We start from the raw sequence: 22,812 nt of genomic DNA on the forward strand, positions 1-22,812 counted from the left end.
CAGATGACAACGGTGATAAGCACCATGCAAGCACACTAAGCAATGGGAAATGCCCAGATAATCCTGTCGGGTGTAAACAGACCCTTGATCTCAGGGTTTTACTTTACAAGCAGGAATTGCAGCTAGGGCCAGCACATGTAAACAGGAGGCACTGGGCTAGCAAACAAGTCGTACAAAGGTTCACAGTGTGGTCAAGGTTCAAGTAGGAAGGAACCCTTAGATTGGGTCTGAACAACAGGAACAGAGGATCAGGTTTTTAAACTTAATGCTTAGTAGCTTCATGCTCCTAAGCTAGGTAACACTGCTGTCACTTTCCCCATATCTGACACCAAGGCGAAATCTACCAGTGAGTCTGAGGCTTATTAGCTGGGGAGTAAACTGGATTTAAACTGATTCCTCAGAAATCAGTTTTTATATTCTGTCCCTTTCCACTCAGAGTTCAGATAACAACTCCAGTCAGTTAGTGCCTGGCATCACATCAACAGCTGGAACTAGGCTTACAGTGAAGATGCTGAGCCCACTGAAACAGTATATATACTCGGGCTGCATTCTATTTTATACACACTAGGCCACACCCTCCCATATGCTCAAACCCACCCTCATATGGAATGCCATCTGTCATCGCTGATAAAACTCCTACTCTCTGTTCAGACACAGCTCTAATCATGCCTCTGGAAGAACTTCCCTTTCTGGGCATGATGCACGCCATTTTATCCTCTATGTTCTCATGGTACTCCCAGAGTTCTTACAGTACCAAATGTCACAATTTATATAATACTAATTTATGAGTCATCCCTTTCAACTGTAAACTCTGAACATTAGCAATGACAGCATCAAACACATTGCATGGCATACAAGCACAATAAACCCTCAAAAAGATAAGCTTCCTGAAGTTCAAAGATGTTAAAAAGTAACACAAGAATATTTTCTTGAATCAAAATATTTATCATATAACACTCCAGTTAGTCATATTAATACAAAGTATATAAATGATTAATAAATAATGGCTCTGACATTGTTTAACTGTACAGTCATGAGAAAGTTAACCTATCTATGCCTCAGTTTCTCACTTTCAAAATAATAATAACAATAAGACCCTATTACTATAGCCTCTTAAAATAATTTATACTATTAAATAGTGAAAATGATCTAGGTTTAATTTAAGACACAGTTCTTGTTAAAAATATTAAATTTGAAATGAGAAATTATAATGTGACTATGAAAAATCTGAATTATAATATTAATTTTGAGAAATACACAAATTGTAAATGTATGCTAAAATTTTTCACAAATTACTTACATATAAAATATTTCTTAAGGGAATTCTGTTTCACTGATCAGAATTAGCTATGAATTCAAGAGGTGAAAAATTTAAAGTGAGTAACATAATCTGAAAGAAAATAAATGTACCTTAGATATACCTATAACATAGCATTACGTATTTACTGTTGATCAAATTATTTTGCTATTCTGACTGTAACTGCGGATTCCTATGCTCGATGATGAATTATCAATATCTAAAATGAAGGGATATATTTACAGAGCATTTTAAAGCTTTGAAAGTGCAGAAGATGGCCTAGTCAACCATCAATGGGAGAAGAGGCCCTTGGTCTTGGGAAGATTCTATGCCCCAGTACAAGGGAATGCCAGGGCCAGGAAGCAGGAGTAGGTGGGTTGGGGAGCAGGGTGGGGGGAGGGGATAGGGAGCTTTGGGGATAGCATTTGAAATGTAAATGAAGAAAATATCTAATAAAAAAATTGTAAAAACAAAAAGTGCAGCTTAAGCTTTTAAAGTTCTTTGATTTTCCCTTCTCCTTTCTTTCCTCTTTTTATCTCCCTTTTGGTGAGGGTGAGATATGTGTCATAATTTAAACCCAGGGCCTCAACGCATGCTGGGCAAGAATTTACTTAGCTGTATTTTCAGCCCATATACTCTTCCCAAAGAGAAAAACACTTATTACACATACCTTGTGAATGGCTGGCATGGAGGGCTCATTAAAATCATATTGAAAGATAGCTTGTCAAAGTCTTCCAGTGAAATACCCTAAGAAAGAAACATTTGAAAGAAAAAACAGACAGAATGAAGAGAAGACTAGACAGAACTAAAGCCATCAGAGATCACAGTTTCCATACCACAGCACAGCTTTACAACGCAGCTTCAGTTACACTAGCCTCCGTCCAAAGCAACTTTGTGAAGAAGCTGTGCGGCTGTGCGGAGGCACAGTGACTTCGTCCACAGCACTAATTCCTCTGTGAAGACTCAGGTGTAATGCTGTCGTTTTTGGACTCGACCATGTAGAACTTATTTTGTAATCAACTATATTGGGAAAGGTCTGGGGATCTTTAAGTGCCCATCTATTAATATGCTTCTCTGTTCAGTGAGTGTGTAGTGATGAGTAGCTGCACTCTTGTCTAGTGCTCTCTGCTGATTTACTAGCAAATCAAAAGGCCTCATGTTCAGATACCAGCAAGTAGTTTATTGTTTTGTCCTTAGCACAAGGAACTTCAAATGATTATACACAGGAGTAATTAAAATAACACCTAACTTGTTCCTTTTACACATGCATATAAAACGCATATATGTGTACACAGATCAGAAGATAAACAATGAGAACACATGTCAGGGATTTGCCAATACTCCTTAAGCAGTCTTGGCCAGAAATGTAGAAAGAATAGACCAGCATAGCAACCTCTATAATTTTTATGACAAATCTCTAACAAGTTTGTGTAAATTGGTAAAGCAGGAAATTTCTGAAGAGTGAGTTGACCTGGGAATGAGTCAGCTGTCTCTGTTAAGTTAGTGACATACACAAGGGCAGAAAATAACATGGATCTTGAGGAAGTACTCATTTTTTCTAATTTTATTACAAGAGATTAAAATGTTCAGAAAAAGTCAGGCAGTGGTGGCACACGCCTTTAATCCCAGCACTCAGGAGGCAGAGGCAGGCAGATTTCTGAGTTCGAGAGCAGCCTGGTCTACAGAGTGAGTTTCAGCACAGCCAGGGCTACACAGAGAAACCCTGTCTTGAAAAACCAAAAAAAAAAAAAAAAAAAAAAAAAAAAAAAAAAAAAAGGGGGGTGGGGGCAGAGGGGGCTGTAGAGATGGCTCAACAGTTAACAGCACTGACTGCTCTTCCAGAGGTCCTGAATTCAATTCCCAGCAACCACATGGTGGCTCACAGTCATCTCTAATGGGATCCGATGCCCTCTTCTGGTGTGTGTCTGAAGACAGCTGCAATGTACTCATATAAATAATAAATAAATCTTTAAAAGGACAGATGGATCCTGCTGCAATGATAATGAAATGTGTTCAGAAAAAGACACCAAATTTTATGAATGCTTTCAGATGTAGTGTTCCTCTTTCCAAAACAGGTTCATTAAATAATAGCAATAAAATCTTTACTTGTAATACTAGTGCATTTCTGAAAGGAAGGCCACTTTAGTCACATTACAAGCATCCTTCAGATATGCTTCTGATCAATTTGCTCACGTTTTATTTATAGCTATGAAGCCTGTACTTACAAGACAATGGTTTTCCTATCTTGTAGCATAGAACTGACAAACAATGGAAACTTCCAGCTGGCTACTTCTATCCCATCCTTCCCTGTGAAAGTATTTTATACACTATATCTACAGCAATTTGATGTCCCCTGAGGACTATACCAGGTGGCATGCTAATCTCTTGTCTGAAGTCATTTATCAGTGTCAGCTGAGTCCCTTTCATCCTTTATCCACATTTTCCTTCATCATCTGTTCACTTTATAAGTACAATATGTTCCTTCATTCAGCAATTGTACCATTTACATGGCAGTCATTGTCGTATTCAACAATGAACAAGCTCAGTGAAGTGTCTGCTTGTGAAATCTATACACTAGTCACTAGTGATTTTCCTCTTGTTAGCTAGATAAATGAACTGAGTACTCTGATTTTATCTATAGCTTTTTGACTAAGGAGTTCCACCTATATGTGATGTTTCAGCTCAACCGCAGATGATAACAGACTTCTCTGGCAGGCTTTCTGGGAAAAGCTGCCTTTTTCAAGGCCACCCTGGTACACAGCCAGAATTGTATCAACGTGTCTGAAGGGAGCTGCAGTCAAGGTCTTGCTGCCTTGGACAATCATGCTCTTAGCACAGCTATCTTCCCGGTCTCAGAGTGTCCATTCATTCTAAATGAACCCATTTCTCCATCCAGAAATTTTGCCTATCAGAAGTCACCTGCTACTGCCTGCTAGAGCCGAGGGAAGAGACTGAAGGACAATCCTCCCCACAATATCTCAGTATATAGCACACTTCCAGTCCTGGGCCTCCCACTCACCCTGGCCTCACGCCACTGCTCCCTAAGCAGGGAAACAGCCTCCACCTGACTCAAGGTAAATCCGTTCAGGGTCTCCTTAGAACCTGGCTGATACTTTCTGACCTAACCTGTATACGTTAACTGAAAAGGTCAGACTCATAGAGGCAGAATGAACTGGTTGAAAACAGTAGTTGAAGAGTACCCAGCTTCAGGTAAGGCCCAGGAGTGAGTCCAGGCAATCTATTACACAGCATGGTGATGGACACTGTACCTGAAACTGCCCAGCAGGCTCACACAAAGTAGGAATGTAGGGGAGGAATATGCCAGTCTGCTCAGTTTAACCATTTTGCTGCATCATATGTGAATATATAAAAATCACATGCCATAAATAGATATAAAAGATACTCTTCCATGGTCCTTACAAACACACACATTAACAAACTGACCCTTGTTTAAGTGAGCTGGAGGTGCCTTCCCCGGCCATTTCCCTGTGTCCAATAATTTCATGGTTACCATTAGCTATTACAACTAGCAAGGAACATAATTAAAGTTTGAGTCCTCAGCCATCTCCTGGTGCACATCTGGGATCTCAACCGTCCCAAACACACAGAGTTCCTCACCGTTTCTCTTCAAGAGTAGAGCAGAAGAATACCGAATTGTTGGAACTAAAACAGTCAGTGGATACTATATCGAGAATTAGTTGATTTGGGTTGTATCTGGTTAGATGTGCTTTAAAATATTTACATTAAATTAAAATTTTAATAAAAATTTTAATAAAATACTCAGGGATGCCACTTGCTATTTTACAGAAATTTTGGAACCTAAACATACCTAAGTTTGGAGCTGGATTAATCCAGAATTATGTAGTTTGGGTATTCTTTCTGTGAACATATTCATACTGATACCTTCACGACGAGGAGGCTATACTGACTGGCCATGATGCTTCTGAAATGCAGTTATTATCACACTTGGCACTATAATCAAGGCCACAGTTTTGTAGCTAGAGAGAGGTCATTGGCCTTAGGTGAGAACCTAGTACTCTGCTTAACTGACTCTTGGTGCGTTGTTTACCCATAGTAGTGCGTCTCTCGAGCCTCATCAGAGAAGCTGCTTTTTGCAGTAGACAGAGATTAACAGAGACCCATAACCAGTCATGGGGCAGAGAATGAGACTGTGCTGTGCGGTGCTGTGCTGTGCTGTGCTGTGCTGTGCTCAGCCTTAAATTGGAAACCTGCATATATCTGTCTCCGTCTCCCTCCCTCCCCCAGGGGCCATGGATTCCTTTAGTGGAGGTGGCAGAAAGGTTGAGAGAGCCAGGCAATGGATGACTACAATGAAGCAATGTTTCTAGACACAACAGGGCAGCTGTGCATATGAACCATAGTTGCACATATAAACTCACAGCAGTGGTAACAGCATACACAGGACTTGCAAAGCTCAGGGCAGACAAAACCCTAGCATGGAGGGAGCTAGGCGCCAAGAGCCACTCCAAACTGAGTGGCTACTGGTAACTAGTAACTAATGGCTTGGAGTGGGTGGGTTAGTTTTCTTTAAGCATGTGGCTCCTGATAGATTTACCCTGATCCAGTGAGGGGCCACCTATCCAAGAGTACAAAGGAGGCACAAATTATACTTGATGAGGTGTTTCTTTAACTAGGACACACAGCTGGGCTACTGTGGAAGGAAGTCAATGCAGGAGGAATTAGGGGAGGGGTGAATATACTCACAGTATATGAGATTCTCAAAGGATAAAAGTATTTTTAAAAAATGACATGGCTCCTCCCTATAATGTGCATGGTGGGTGACATGTGCTCTCAGTGATAAGTGTTCTTCAGTTATAAGCACTGCCGGCCACTTCTACACACTGAATCACAGGGTCGGACATTTTATACAGGTTCCAAGTTTTTTCAACTAATAGTTTTAAATATTTTGTTTTTCTTTTTAATTCTGTACATGTATGTTTGTTGGGGGTAGGTGCTCATGGGTGCCGAGGCTGCAGAGTCCATAAGGTGTGTCAGGACATCTGGAGCTGGAGTTACACGCAATTGTGATCCTGAGAGCTGATGTCGCATCCTCTGGAAGGAGAGTGTGAAGGCTTAACTGCTGAGCAATCTCTCTGACACTCAGGGTTTGGTTTTTTTTTTTTGGGGGGGGGGGCTTGATGGGAGAAGGGAGCATACGTAACTGTGACGTGTTCATGTAATTAAATTATACTTAGGGGTAAAAGGAAACCAAGTCCTGAGTAACACTGCAGTGTGAGCAAACCTTGGGAAAAGTATGCTAAATGAAGATGGTAGAAAAAGCTCACATCTGATTGTTCATGTCAAGTTTCCAGAGCAGTCAAATCCATACAGACAAAAAGTAGGTCATGGTTGTTAAGCTAGAAGTGAATAGGAATGGGGAGTGGCTGTTAACAGTCTGCTATTACATTTTAGCATTGGAAATATTCTGGAATCAGAAAATGTTGATACACAGACAACTTTGTAAAAATACTAAAATCCACAAAATATATGTTTTAAAGGTAGGCTATATGGAACTTTAAGGTAGGTTATATAGTATATAAAGTATATCTCAATTTAAAATTTGCATCTTTCTATATTTGAGTACAAGTTCTAAGGACGAACCTTCATACAAAAACAAAACAAAACAAGACAACCCCAGAAATCCTTAAAAGCTATATTAAATACAAGTAAAAGTAATAGCTACTTTTCCTCCTCCTACTATAGTAGACTTCAGTTAGTGCAGACCACCATTGCTGGGAAGAGACTGAAAAATTAAAGTGCAACCGTATGACCGCCACAGCTTTCTGCTAAGTAATCATAATTAGACGGCAGTGAAGGGAGGGAACTCCCAAATAGGACCAAGGAAACTTCATAAGTGCAGAGGAAACAGTCGTTCCGGGAAGGAGATAAGGGGACTGGAGTGTGTCATGGGATGAAGGAGGCTACCTATCTGCACAGCTGTCCCACAGGGTCTCTGGGAATCAGTCTGTGCACACAGCAGTCAAAATATCAAAAGATGGAGCGATAAGCAAGTGCCAGGGAAAGCACAATTGCTGAGAAGATGCAATTTCACACTTTTCACAAGGTCAGGATCACTTGGTACCAAGCAGAGGGACCTATGTACGTATGGTGATAATCCAACAGGGAATTTATAGTGTCTGAATTCAGTATGTATTAAAAACTCTAACTATCAGGCCGGGCGTGGTGGCGCACTCCTTTAATCCCAGCACTCGGGAGGCAGAGGCAGGAGGATTTCTGATTTCGAGGCCAGCCTGGTCTACAAAGTGAGTTCCAGGACAGCCAGGGATATACAGAGAAGCCCTGTCTCGAAAAACCAAACCAAAATCAAAACCAAACAAACAAAAAAAAACCTCTAACTATCAAAGAGACATATTGTTGATGTGAGAACTGACTTTTGTATACCACTGAGAAAAGAGCCCAGAAATACACCCATGAATACGCGATCTATTTCTTGTAACATTCCAAGGAAACTGAGTAGGAGAATACTGTCTTAGTGAATAATCAACTTTACGTTCCCTTGAGAGGAAAAGGGGTTGGAACTCATTCGGCAGACTCTACACAATCAGTAACTCTGAATGGATCGTAGATTCAAATGGAAAAGTAAACCTACAAATTTAGAAAAACAAAAAACAAAAAACAAAAACCAGAAAAATTTGGAGAATGAAAGGGTTTCATACAGTACACTGAAAAATGTTCTCATGTCGGGGAGAAAAATCCTGTAATTTCTACACCTTGATGGAAACAGCTAAAGAAATACAAAGACAAGCTATAGAATTAGAGAAAACACTTGTTATGCATATTTCTGAGCAAATAAGTTTAATCCAGAAACCATACATAATTCACATAGCTAAGCAATACAAACTGCACACACTTGGCCTGAGTGCCACTTCATGGCATGTAACTTATGGCTTCACGAGGACTCTATGCAAAAATTTCACAATAAGAAAGTGAAGGGCCAGATGTAGTGGCGCATGCCTTTAATCCTAGCACTCAGGAGGCAGAGGCAGGTGGATTTCTGAGTTCGAGGCCAGCCTGGTCTACAAAGTGAGTTCCAGGACAGGATATACAGAGAAACCCTGTCTCGAAAAACCAAAAAAAAAAAAAAAAAAAAAGAAAAAAAAATGAAGGCCAATTTTCACAAGAAACATTGGTCTTTGATGTGTTTCCCTTTCCTTCCCTACGGATAAACAGCTAGGAATGGAATCACTGGACCACATAACACTTATCTTCAAAGCTGTGAGATGACAAGTGTTTCTTCCAAAATGTTTCTATTTCACATGACCTCCATCAATGTCTCTGAGAAAATTCCCATACCAGCCAACACTTGCTTCTGCTAGTATTCCACAATAATAACGTGGGTCACTTGTCCTTAAGCTTCAAGTTCAATCCTCAGAAGGCACAGGGAGGAAATAAGACAACTACAAACTGTCCTCTGACCTACATACCACACCACACCACACTATACCACACACACCACACATACACCACTGTATGCACAGTTTGTCGCTGTCTCACACACACATACACACACACACACACACACACCACATTACAAGAAACAGGGTGTTTATTTCATATTCTTTTTACTTATTTATTTTTATTGAAAATAATTTTTCATACAGTTTATTGTGATCATGGTTTTCTTTTCCTCATCTCATTTCGATCCTCCCAACCTTTCTACCCAGCCAAATCTATCTATCTATCTATCTATCTATCTATCTATCTATCTATCTATCTTCTTTCTCTTTAGGAAACAAACCAGGACAATGATAAAAGTTTTTTTAAAAAATGGATAAAACAGAACAGAGGAAAAAAAAAAAGAATGGAAAGAAAAAGCACAAGAAATACAGATACAGCACACATACAAACCCCATAAAAACAAAAGCTGGGAACTATGATATGTGAGCAAAAGACAAGTAAGGTTTCAAAAGAAGCCCAACCAAAGCAATATAGGACAAAATGTCAAAACTGTGACCGAGTTCATTTTGTATTGGCCATCTTTGCCCATAATCTTTGAAACGGGCCACGGTAGGTGCAGGGAGTCAACTCTGGCAAGTTTGCTAATGAGCATTCGAGAAGAAACAGCCATTGAGCCTTCCTTGCTGTTGCCAGCTGCTGTAAGTACTACATAACTACTGAGTGTGACCCACTGACGCTTACATCACCACAGAACCAAGCATCTAAGGGCAGCATGCTCCCAACTTGTCAATCTTTTCTTTCAGACCTTGCTCTTTAAGTGAAAAAAGTAAAGAACTGATTGTGTCTTCTGATAGAATGTAAAAGGTCAATTCTTCTTCTACACTTTCATCTGCATTATTTATTTTCCAGGTAAGCCATAAGAACTGGTATTTAGGAATTGTTAGAAATATGCATTTTCAACGCTTTAAATATATTAAAATAATAACATATACTTACTTCAATTGTCTTTGACAGTAAGTGAGTATGAGGAAAATTATGCTTGTATACTTCATTAGCAACAGTATTCACATCAATAGCAGCCACCACATGTGCAGGGATATGACTTTCTGTAATGACAGAAAATATCTTCAGAGGTCTTCAGTATCAGCCCATCATCAAAAAAAGCCAAAACAGCAGAATCCAGCAGTGTGCTGACTCCTCCTCAGCTGCCCAGCTGGATCTCAGAGCATAAGGACGACTGAGGCACACAGCAAAGGTTTTCAGTACTACTTCTAGTTCGTCTCTCTGGCAGCATTCCGAGTACTAAGAATAAGACTTTGACTTTCTTTTTCTTTTCTTTCTTTCTTTCTGTCCCCATTAATTAGTTTATTCACTTCACATAGCTCCTCTCCCATCCCCTTCCCCTTTTCCTCTGATAAAGGGAACCCTCCCCCACAACCCCATACCAACCTACCCTGGCACCTCAAATCACTGCAGGACCAGGCACATGTTCCCCCACTGAGGCTCAATAAGTCAGCCCAGTTAGTGGAACAGGATCCACAGGCAGGAAACAGAGTCAGGGACAGCCCTCACCCCAGGTGTTGGGGAACCTGCATGAAGACCAAGCCGCACATCTGCTACATATATGCGGAGAGGCTTAGGTCCAGTCCATGTATGTTCTTTGGTTGATGGTTCAGTTTCTGGGGGTCCCTAAGGGTCCATGCTAGTTGATTCTGTTGGTCTTCCTATGGGGTCCCTGTCCCCTCCAAGTACCTCAGTCCTTCCCTTAACTCTTCCATAAGACTCCCAAGTTCTGTCTAATGTCTCACTGTGGGTCTCTCCATCTGTTTCAGTCAGCTGCTGGGTGGAGCCTCTCAAAACTTCAACTTTTTTAAGTTGTCTTAGGAGATTGCTTTCCTTTCTTATTAAGTTACATGCTTAGGCCAAAAACAGTTTTCCAAATTAAATAAAAACCAAGAACACATAAAACACTCTAAAAGCCCTACTATTCAGAAGTTCATAAGTAAATTACAATGTGTTCTCACCTTCCTATGTTAAAAAAAGCTGGTTCAAAATACCACGGAAAATGTTACTATGTTTATTTTGTAGTAACAGTTTAATGAGATACAATTTACACACAAAAGAATCAGCCTGTCCAGAGTTCAATGTTTAAATGAAGTAAATGCATTAGTGTCCAAATATAAAAGGTTCAAAGTCTACAAACTTACATTTCTGACAGAGTTGAAGAGGACAGAGAGAAGAGGCGCATGTGAAGGTTCGCCTTGCTGCTAAGGAAACACGTTTTCAAAGAATCTTAACGTATTTTTGGTTGTAATAAAAGTTAGAACTCTGCAAATATGGCTGTTGCTGTACCTCATGACTACCAACCTGTTACCTCAAAATGTACAAAATCAGTTATGCACAGACACTGTTCAAACTCTGGAAGAAACATAGGGAATTTTAAACATAAAAACATCTGAAACTTAAGAAAATCACTGGTTAACACAAGATTACACAGTAGATCCCAAACAGCTCTCACTATAGTAGGCAATTGTTGATTAACAACCAGCTTTCCTTGGTCTAGACATTTAAAGAGAAGGAAAATCAGGGTCTAAGGAGCTAAACTCACAAAGCAGGCACCTGCACAGACCATAGGACAAAGGCAGAGAAAGACTTACATGCTCAGAAAGCCGCTGCTACCGTACACTAAGTCCTAGGAAAGATACGTTCATGAAAAAAGAGGGACTTAAATGTCTCCAAGTGAATATTCCCTGTCTGATAGCCCCGAGTCACTCAGCTATCCCCACAGGCACTTCCTGTCTGTGGAAAAGAACTGTCCTCTGTGCATTTCACGTGGGACTAGACTACTTAATACCACGTGGCTGCCTCTGGCTGAATTGAAACTTAATAACTAGTTTCTTGATTTAGAATATTTGAGGTTATAAATTATATCTTTGTTTAAAAAGCATGAAAGACCTCAAAACCTAAAACACAAAGACCTTTAAGCCAAAAGGTATACAAAGATTAATTTTTAAAAATCACAAAACGTATTAATTGAAGCCACTAGTCACTCTGAGAACTCAGAATTTGGCTTTGATAAATATGTAAACTGCAGTCTTTCTGGTACAGCCTGCTTGCTGCTCTCCACAGAGACAGGCAGGGTGCCCGGGAGTGCTTACTGTGACTTTCATCTTTTTTCAGGTTGACTGAAAATCTAATCAAGTGCTAAATCTAGATCATAATCAATAATTAATTTTATGTTCTTGTATTATATGCCTGGAGGACACAAAACCTGACAAAACACAATGGCCAAATGAGGGTTTCATCTGGGGATTCAAACCCTGATGAACTGATTCTCAGGGAGCAATGGAGCTTTAGAATCAATAAGTAAGTGCACTGTCCTCATGGACTGATGCACAGATTTACACTGTTATAAAGTTAGAACCTACTGCATTACCAGAAGAAGTCATTTCCATTAGGTAAACGCACGCACACACACACACACACACACACACACACACACACACACACACACATATATATATATATATATATATAGAGAGAGAGAGAGAGAGAGAGAGAGAGAGAAAGGTGAAATTCAGTGTTAAGCTGACATTTCACAGTTTGCTATTTGGATGAGGATGCTCACCCAGTACCAAAACATTACTAACTTCAACTTGATTTTCAAACAATGTTTAGGTATAGCTATGCTTCTAAGAGGAAATCAAACTCATAGATAACAGTGGGAAAAGCTTTGAATGGCAGAGACAAGTTTTTAAAATGTGAAGCTGAACATGTCAAGGTAGACAGAATGCACTAGAATTTTGCCCATGTGACCTCCTTCACCTGAGACACAAGAGTAATTCTCGAAGCAGCAAGAACCGGGAAAGGAACCTAGCAGGATTTTGGAAGTAGTAGGAGGGACGTGCTTTTTGGCCTCTGATCCAGTGCTGGGTCTGGATTTTACCTGCAATTTTTTCAGTCCATATTCTGGACCTCATATTTATTACCAGGAAACACTTCTGTTGTTTTTAAGAGGAGACAGTGAGGTCAGAGAAACACAATGCACACAGTTGCAAAGGCTGTCTGGCGGGGTCTACATGGAAATGAGAACTCCATGCTACCATTTCTGAGGACTAACGTCTACAAGGCAAGTTTACCTTTGAGCAGCAGTCATTTCCTTGCTTTTCTGCCCGCTGCTTATGAAGACACTACAGGGAAGAACTCAGCTGGCAGCAGAAGTTACAATTTCATTCTCTACCCAGCCTAATAAATAAACTTTTTATGCATAGTTACTAAGTAGGAGAAATACCAATAATTTTTTACGTAAAATGGCAAATTCATTCAAGCAGTTCATGGTGAAATAAACAGCTCTTAAAAACTTTTGTCTTTCTTTTTTTATTAGATATTTTCTTCATTTACATTTCAAATGCTATCCCCTTTCCTAGTTTCCTCTCCAAAAGTCCCCTATACCCTCCCCCTGCCCTGCTCCCCAACCTACCCACTTCTTTATCATCTACTTTCTGAGCTGGCCCATATAAAGGCTGGGTAAATATTTGAATGACCTCATACTCACACCTGAGACATTTTACCAGGTAAGTATGTTAACAGTGACCTCTAGTTGTGAAACAGTAGATCAGTGAGTATATCAAAGGTCTATTCTTTCATTCAGAGTAACAGCCTAACTGGGAGTAAAAACACTAAATACAAGTGACCTGTAAAGATTTTTAATGTAAAATATTTGATAACTGGGACCACTGAGACAGGTAAAGGCATCTCTGCTAACTGAGCCTAACAATATACACTTGACCTCAGGGACCGCGCAGTGGGAAGAATTGACCCACCACTGGAACGAACATGAAGGATGTGGCACATGCACCCCCCAAATATGTACATACATACATATATATGTACATACATACATTCACACACATATGTGTATAAAATCACTTTTAAATGTTCCTATTCCTATTAGCAAGTATGCTTCCTGGCGTTTCTTAAAAGTTGTTTACATCTAGATATTGCTAAGAAATGATTTTGACACATAAAATGAAAACTTGCCTTCCACCCCTCAATGATCCATTTAGTGTCCTCTGAAAGTGTTGCAAGTTTAGCTAATAGTCAACCATGTTTACTTTGGGTCAAGACACTTGCCAGAGTACTGCTCCCAACACCCCACTTAGTACAGTAGGCTCTGCATGAGTATGCTGAGATCTGTGAACTGAGATCTAATTATTCCCTTGACACTTCATCTTAGAACTGAAACATTGTTTTCAACAAAATATAGAAAGACATAGCAGATGCAGAGAAGTGACACAAGAGAGAGATATGACAAGTTACTGAGTGAAAAGGAACTCATGAGGGAAGCATAAAAGGTAAAGTTGTCACATCAGGAAATACAGTTCAAAAAAGAACAGATGAATTTTGAAGGGGACTTCAGAAAGGAAATTGAGGCACAAGAACTGTTTTTCTAGGAAGAGTTGCCAGGAAGCAGCCACTACAGTGCCTTTCAATACAGCTGCCTTCAAGCAGCCTCCTGTCTGCTACAGCGCCCCCTACAGCGCCCCCTCTCCACACAGGGCTTCCTGTCTGCTCCTCAGTCTACACTCAAGCTTCCCTCAGATCAGCAGAGAAAGGCCATTTGAGAGTCACTTTTGCCAGGGCCACAGAGTGAGGCAGACATTACCCTTGGTCCTTAGACATAACCTGGAGGGTTAAGGAGTGTTGATTTCCCAGGGCAAGCACTGCCCTAAAAACTGTGTTTCTCAATAGAGGTGCTGAAATTAAGAACTAAGCTATAGCAGCTCCTCCGCGGATGGGGCTCCATGATGGCCAACAGCAGGGAGATTCCATATTTGCATGGTCTGACATGATACACTTAGCCTGTGGCCAGCACAACTGAGGAACTGAATTTCTAACTCCATCTTAATTTAAATCTAAATAGCTGCATGTGGCTGGTGGCATCTGTGCTGAGCTTATAGTCACCCGGCTCATCAATACAAGTCCCAGTCCCAGTCAGCACTGTACAGTGGGGAAACAGTGGAAGAGAACCTCATGTTGAAATCCTCACAAGCTACAGAGCATTGGGAAATGTACTCATCCTCGTGACTTCAACTTCCTCATTAATGAAATGGATATGTAAAATAGTTCCCATAAAGGGCTCCTATGAAAAATAAATGAAGTCAATAAAATATCTAGCAACAGGAGATACTCAGTAATTATTAAAATTTCCACTCACTACTTAGCATTTATCTGAAATACTGTAAGTTACAACAAAATGGTGATGGTGGTTTAACTTTTATCAATATTAAAGCTAGGAGATTAGACCAATGAGAAATTTCAGAAGTATTTTTTTAAAGTTTTAGAGTAGCAAAGGCAGGAAGCCTCAGAAGAGTAAGGAGAAGGCTTTAACCTCCATTAAAAACAGTAAGGAAACTGACTAAAATGTGACCTAAGAACAGACCAAGAAATGAAGGATTTTCCTGGCCTTGCTATCAGCCCACGGGGTGACAAGAGGGAACAGGGATGGGCGAGGCAATCCTGTCCCTCCCTCCCCAGTATGAATTGCGTGTCTGTCTAACTTGCAGAAAGGTAGTCCAAACAAAAAAACTTCTCAAGATACTTCCTGTCCCAGTACTTAATGAGTGTTTAGGTAAAGAGGGTGAATCTTCAGACCATCTTTCATGATCTGTCATCTTCGACCCAGACCTCAGTGTTAGTTTTTTGTTAGAAGCAGAAAACTACTGCAAGAGGAAGACTCCTTTACTTTGTTCTCTATTCGCTTTTTCTAACTGTATTGTTATCTACATGGTGGGGTGGGAGGGCTCAGGAGTGGTTTACTTGGTAACAGTGCGTGCTCTGAAGCCAGGAGGTCCTGAGTCCAAATCACTAGCTTTCACAGAAAAACCCAGGATGGCTGTGCATTCTCCCAATCCACAAGGAGTAAAACTGAGACCTACCCAAAAACAAAAACAAAAACAAAAACAAAAAAACAAAACAAAACAAAAAAAACAAAAAAACCACTAATTCCTGGTGACATGATGAATCAGTATTTTAAGTTCTACACAAAAATTTACAGGTAGCTTTAAATGAGTTTATATTTACAACTTTAATGCCAACCAGTCTGTGATGAGTTTTGTCATTTGCAGAAAACACTTCTACTAGTCAGTCAGGTGACTGCACACTAACACATCTTTGCTTCTATGAAGAAACGCATTTCAAACGTCAGCTTCAGAAGCAGACAATAGCAATGCAGCACCCTGAGTCATCAAGTGCTGCAAACAAAAAATATATCTAAATCAACATTCCGCAGGTGTCCTGAGGTAAGAAGGAAGGATTCCTCAACTCTGCATGCAGGAACACTTCTTACAGCGACTCTATTAACTACTCCTACACGCAGATCCTAAATACAGTAAACAGAGAGACGGCTGTTTGTAAATGGCATCCCCAGGATTTTTTATGAAACATGTAATATTTTCAGCTCTATGGTCTACAAATTTTCTGGTTATTAGGCCTAGTTATCTGGAAATGTGCACTAAAGAAAAATGTGGACAAGTGGGTAGATACACATGTAAACTACATGTGTGTATGGGAACAGATATATTTAAAAGACAATCCACATCTATTAGTACAAAGTAAAAACCATGCTGTTCTCTGACCAAGCTAATTACAAAAGATCTTGTTGAGTCATGCCCAACAGTTGCAAGTGTCTCTGTGTGGTTTACACAGACACCAGGGAAGACGGCATGTTGTCAAAGCTATCTTCATAATGAAATTTGGAGGAGATGCAAACTTTGCTTCTTTGCATTATTCAATTTCTTAAAGATAATAAGGGTGACCTGCTTCTTGGTTTGTCTGTCTGTCTGTCTGTCTGTCTGTTTTATTGGGTCTAATTGGTTTTGGAGACAGGGCACCACCATGAAGCCCACACTGCCTTACACTTCAGATCCTCCCAACTCAGATTCTAAGTTCTGGGATAACAGGCATGCCTCACCAGGACCCCAGAGAGTTACTACTTTTACAATCAGTACAAGTCAAACTTCAAATAACTTTTCTTGTATGTGAATAAAAGGATTCAATATTCTTTTTGTAATGAGACTGAGAAATAACAGGAAAATATCAAAGATGAATAACCAAGGATACTCCATAAACCACAACTGTTAGGCTGTGAGCACACATATGACTCAAAGAAAACAAAAACAAAATAAGAGTTAAAGTTCTTTACAGAAAGAAAAGCAATTAGCACATGCCCCAAAATGCAATGCTTACATGAAGAATTCAAGGGAAATGAACTATTTAAATAATGAATAAGTAATACAAACACATGATACAGCTGATTCTGTATGTGTCACTTGTAAATTTACTTTGTGGAAACAGAACTAGTTGGTAAATGTCCCACCATTATAAAATAGTTACAATGTTCTTTGCTGGTATTTCTCAATAATTAATAATTTTACAATGCTTGACATATTCAGGTAAAAGTCAGTGAAAACTATGAGAGGACAATTAACAGTATTCTAACTCTAGTTAATTATCAAAAACTATCACAAAAATTTAATTATAGGGGATGGAGAGATGGCTCAGTGGTTAAGACCACTTATTGCTCTTCCAGAAAAACCCCCAGTTCAGTTCCTAGCACCTATGTTGGGTGGCTCACAACTACCTGTAACTCCAGCTCCAGAGAATCTAACAGTCTTTTATGGTCTTGTCCAGTGCTTACACACAGACAAACATATACACATATATAGATACATATATAGTATGTGTTATATAATATATACATATATGATAATGTAATATATAATTACATAATGTGTATATATACATATACACATATGGCATAGATAATACATGGCATCATTCATAAAGATCTCCCAAACTAACATGAAAATCCTGTTTGAATGTGTCATTCTGAGTCCAGTTTGCTTAACAGTTCATTCTTTTTGGAAGCATATACCTTTCATTGATATTAACGTAGAATTTCAACCACTACACTATAAATGTTATAAAGTTAGCATAATTATTACCTGATTTTTAATCACTGAGAAAGATTAAAGTGAAACCAGTTAACTAGGAAAAAAAAAGAGGATATTACTTAATATAATTATACTTCCTTCATCTTTTTCTTAACTCTTACAATGCATGTCCATCTCACAGATAAGGCATGTACACTTAGAAATGCTAAATAACTTTCAAATTTTCACACAAGCATTATGAGTCAACCATCACTCATCTGACTTCAAAATAAAGGCAGGCTTTTATCTCTCAAAGAAACTGACAGCACTTGAAGGCCAGGCAGCTTCAAACATTTATCAATTTCTTCCAAAGGTTATTTTAAACAATATATAATAACTTTCTATAGCTTTACAATTTATAACAATAAGTGCATACATGTGTCCATGCACACAGAGACCACAACAGGATGCTGGGTGTCCTCCTCCATTACTCTCTGTGTTAATGCTTTGAGACAAGGTCCCCTAAAGAGGTAGACACCATTTCCATCTGAGCAGTGAGCTCTCAGAGTCTACCTCTACAATGCTATGGCTGCAGTACATGTAACTATGTCTAGAGTCTTACATGGGTGCTTGGGTTTAAACTGCAGTACATGTAACTATGCCTAGAGTCTTACATGGGTCCTTGGGTTTAAACTGCAGTACATGTAACTATGCCTAGAGTCTGACATGTGTGCTTGGGTTTAAATTCAGGTCCATGCCCTCTGACTTAAAGAACAAGTGCTCTGGCCCACTCCTGGACCTATAAATATTTTTTAATTTAATTTAATGCATACTCTTTTTTTGTTTCGTTTTTTTGAGACAGGGTTTCTCTGTGTAGCTCTGGCTGTCCTGGAACTCACTCTGTAGACCAGGCTGGCCTCGAACTCAGAAATCCGCCTGCCTCTGCCTCCCGAGTACTGGGATTAAAAGCTTGTGCCACCACCGCCCAGCTTTTTTTTGTTTGTTTGGTTTTGGTTTTTTTGTAATGCATACTCTTACCACTCCCTTTTGATATATTATTGTGTCCTCATTTTATAGAAGATAATGAAACAGAAAATGTTTGGAGTTTGACCATTTTTTATGATTTATTTTCTTACTTTATGTATATGAGTACACTATTACTGTTTTCAGACACACCAGAAGAGGGCATCAGATGCCATTACAGATGGTTGTGAGCCACCATGTGGTTGCTGGGAATTGAACTCAGGACTCTGGAAGAGCAGCCAGTGCTCCTTACAGCTGAGCCATCTCTGCACTCTCAGAGTTTGCCCATTCTTAAGCATATACCCAAGAGAATACAAAGCAAGAATCCAAACAGATACTTATAGGCCAATATTCAGAGAGAGATTATTCACAATAGCAAGCAGGTTGAAAATCTTTATCTAGTAACAATGAATAAATAGACAATACTGTTATCTATACAGCAATATATTATTCAGCCATAAAAAGGAATGAGGCATTGACACATTCTACAGCACAGATGAACTTTGTAAACATTGTGTAAATTGTTAAGCTAGACATCAAAGAACAGATTATTCTACTTATGAGGTACCTAGAAGAGATAAGACCAAAGTAGAATAGAGGCTTTAATATCTTCAGGAAGAGAGGCGCTAAAATATTTTTAAGTGGGTGCAATGCTTCTGTCTGTGATGATGAAAATGTTTGAAAACTAATAATGTTTACAATTGTATGACTTCGTAAGCACACTTGCTGTTGATTAACTGTACACTGAAACACAAAATGACACATTTTATAGTGTGTATATATGTGTATACACACATTTACAACAATAAAATATTCCATTGCAAATATTATCTAGAAGTGGACAAATTAGCAGCCAATATTCTTACTACTGCTCTTCATCTAAGTTAGTGAATGGGACCAATGGTAGTAACGAAGTGTGGCTAAGAGATCTGCTAGACAGATCTAGGTTAGGCTTCTGGCTCTACCACCAAGCTAGCTTATTACAGACTCAGAACAGGTCCTGACATGTAGATGCCCTTAATAAAAGGTAAAGCCAGCTGTCACTGTTATTAATCTTTATTAGCTGCATAAATAAAGAAAAACACCAGGATGTACTACTTCCTTACAGATAAATTTAAAACCAAAGTTTATCTAACATACAAACACTAAAAAAGATTAATAATTAAATATTAATTGTTATTAATTAATATGATTAAGACCTCTTCTATAAGCAAACCTCAAACCGAAGATGTAGGGAGCTTTCGGTAACCAGAAAGTTACTTTGGATAACAGGGAAAGTATTTCTTAACAGGTCATATATTAACTAACATAAGGCAGGTTAAAAAAAAAAAAAAAGCTATCGTAGAAAAGTTTGAATTTGCAATCTCTGAGAGGCAACAGAAGCAAAAGTAAAAGTAAAGGCTAGAACTTAGGGACTTTCAAGAGTGAAGGAATACAAAAATCTTGCTCCACTTAGCTTCTTGTTACTCTAGTTAATAAAAAGAGAAGCAAAGTTTCCTTTTTGCATTTGTCTTAGTCTTAGCAACTTCAGGACAGACGTGCTTGCACATGTGCACAGACACACACACACACACACAAACACGCGCCCGCACACCCACTGTCACTTCATATCCCAAGTGCCTAAAATACAGTACTGGTCAATGGAGTTCACCAAGTAAATATTTCTGAGTTATCACAAAAGTGGGTAGAGACCAAAGAAATTACGAAGCTTCCAAACCTAAGTGACAGCAAACTAATTTCTAAGCTGCTACAGTGTGTCAAGCACATTACTGTTTTTAATTCTCCCCCTTCACACTAATACTTGTACATTTCTATCTTGAACTGCAGTTATCCCCCTGCTCCAACCCACCCCCGCCCGCTTTCGTGACTTCCTCCAAGCCCAGTGACAGCCAGTCTAGAATTTGGATCTTGGCTTTGGGCAAAGGGCTCGCCCTTGCCTTAACTTTGTCTGAAGCAACTTAGGTTCATTTGGCTGCACACGAATGCAGCCTCACAAACAGTACCATGGGGAGCCGGCCTGCTTAGGCTCCAAGGATTGGGGCCAGAGTAGGGGAGTCTCAGCCTGGAGGGGCGGACCAGGGAGGCTCACTAAAGTGGTTTCCAGGGCAACCGAGGTCGACCGCACCAGGTCCCGCCCCACCGCCCCGCCGCCCCGCCCCTCCGCGGCGCGAGAGCCGGAACCTGCGGCCCCAAGTGAATCCAAGAGAAGCTGTCTGTCCGCTCACCTCGCAGCGCGTGGTGCATGCCACCAATGCCACTGTACAGCTCCAGGACACGCAGAGGTTCCATCCTCTCGCAACCGCGACCGCGGCCTGGAAACTAGGCCTACCGGTTCTCTGCGTCTCTTACTCCCCCATGTCCGCTCCGTTCCCTTCGCTTCTGGTTCCGCGGCTTTTCAGTTCCCCCAACCCCCTGTTCCTCTAGCTGCAGATTAAGATCACAGTTTGGAGCCCGGGGGCTAGCAGGGCTAGGAAGGGGACAAAGGACAGACAAACTATTAATAAGGCCTCCCAAGTGAGAGACTGCCGCTCCTTAGCCTGATTTGTGCTTTTTCCTCCTTGTTTTGTGTTTTCTGAGGCCTTGAGTAGAGAGCTGAAACCACCCTTGGCTTTGAAGTAAATTACTGATTAGAACACAGTCTTTTTGTTTGTTTGGTTTTGGTTTTTTTGTTTGTTTGTTTTTAACTGCAGGTTCCTTTTGTTCTTTTAAAGTCTGACCTGATCAAGCAATTCTTTGAGGAATCTTGGGCACATATCTATATGCTCTCTGGTGTGCCTGTGCGAGAGTAAGAAGTTAAGTCCTACCAGGCTCTTTCCTAAAGAAAGCTCCAGAATTACAAGTACTTAAAGCCGATCCCTCTGAGCCCATTCATAATAGGGAGGATGCCTGCTATAAATGAAAATAGGACTCATCCTATTTACCCCGACACATGCTGTTTCTTTTTATTGAAAACAGATTTTCTTCTTCACATAATATATCCTGATTGCAATTCCTCCTCCTTTACTGAAGTACCCCTAGCTCCTCCCCACCCCATCAAGATCCACCCAGTTTCTGTCTCTCATTAGAAAACAAATGGGCTTCTATAACAATGAAATAAAACAAGACAACAAAAACTAACACATCGGTATTGAGCAAAGCAAACGGGGGGGGGGGGGCGGGGGGGGGCGACGGGAGACAAGAAAAGGCCCAAGAAATGGAAAACCCATTTGCACACTCATAAAAACACTTAACTGGAAACCATAATAATAAATGCAAAGAGCAGTAGGGTAAAAAGAGAGAAGAAAATATATAAATAAAATAAAATAAAATAAAATAAAATAAAATAAAATAAAATAAAACATAAGTTAAAAATTGAAGGAGGAGGAGCCCTGGCACAACATTATAAGACAAAGACTCTCCAATGATGCTATTGAGTTCATTTCCTGTTGGCCATCAACTGCTGGGCCCACGGCCTACTCTTAAGAGTAGTTTGTTTCCCCAGTGAGATTCCCTTGGAGGAAAACAAATCTTCATTTGCAGGAGGTTATCAACCAGATATTGTTCTGAATTAGGGATGGGATGTGCCCAGTTCTCCTTGCAGCTCTAGGGCCCCACACGGTGCAGGCCTGTGCATGCTGCCTCAGTCTTTTTGAGTTCAATATGTGTTGATCACATTGATTTAAAGGGCCTTCGTTTCTTGGTTGTCCTCCATTCCCTCTGGCTCTTACACTCTTCCCATCTCCTCCTCCATGGGGTTCCCTGAGCCCTTAGGGAAGGGATTTGATGGAGACATACCATTTATGACTGAGCATTCCAGTGCTCTCTACAGAATGTCTGGCTCTGTGTCGCTGTTTTTATTCCCATCTGCTACAGGTGAAAGCTTTCTCTGAGGATGACTGAACAAGTCACTGACTCTCAAACTCTCAAACAACCCAAGCTGTTGCTAAAACTATAAGTTGCTCTCCACAAACCAACAGCAAGTCCGAATTGCTGAAGACAATACCTGCACAACTCATTGAACATGAAGAAGTTAAGTTGGTTCCTACATAAAGCCTCAGCATGCTAACCTCTTTGGTCTAGGAAGTTACTCTGCATGCTAGCTACCAAAGGAGAAATGTAAACACCATCCTAGTCACAGAC

General features: G+C 40.0%; 1 protein-coding gene across 7 annotated transcripts in view; it reads right to left on the minus strand.

Annotated features, from left to right (window-relative positions):
• Window positions 1–21,147, minus strand: part of Trdmt1 (tRNA aspartic acid methyltransferase 1) — a 39,919-nt gene extending 18,772 nt beyond the window's left edge. Inside the window, exons 1-4 of one of the 7 annotated variants that reach the window (XM_006497325.4) lie at window positions 20,919–21,026; window positions 9,734–9,843; window positions 1,968–2,044; window positions 1,301–1,347 (exon numbers count right to left, since the gene is read on the minus strand). Coding sequence is in view for 3 of the 7 variants with exons in the window: in NM_010067.4 (NP_034197.3) it covers window positions 1,968–2,044; window positions 9,734–9,843; window positions 20,919–20,982 (251 nt within the window). In the remaining 4 variants the exon portion in view is untranslated. Of the gene's footprint in view, window positions 1–1,300; window positions 1,348–1,967; window positions 2,045–9,733; window positions 9,844–11,394; window positions 11,603–20,918 lie in introns of those variants that run through there. The other 6 variants (XR_003950434.1, XM_030247190.1, XM_006497324.4 and 3 more) reach the window with 6 other exon arrangements.
• Between the last annotated feature and the right edge of the window lie 1,665 nt (window positions 21,148–22,812).

The sequence above is a fragment of the Mus musculus genome, chromosome 2, assembly GCF_000001635.26.
Source record: "Mus musculus strain C57BL/6J chromosome 2, GRCm38.p6 C57BL/6J".
Taxonomy (NCBI): Eukaryota; Metazoa; Chordata; class Mammalia; order Rodentia; family Muridae; genus Mus; species Mus musculus.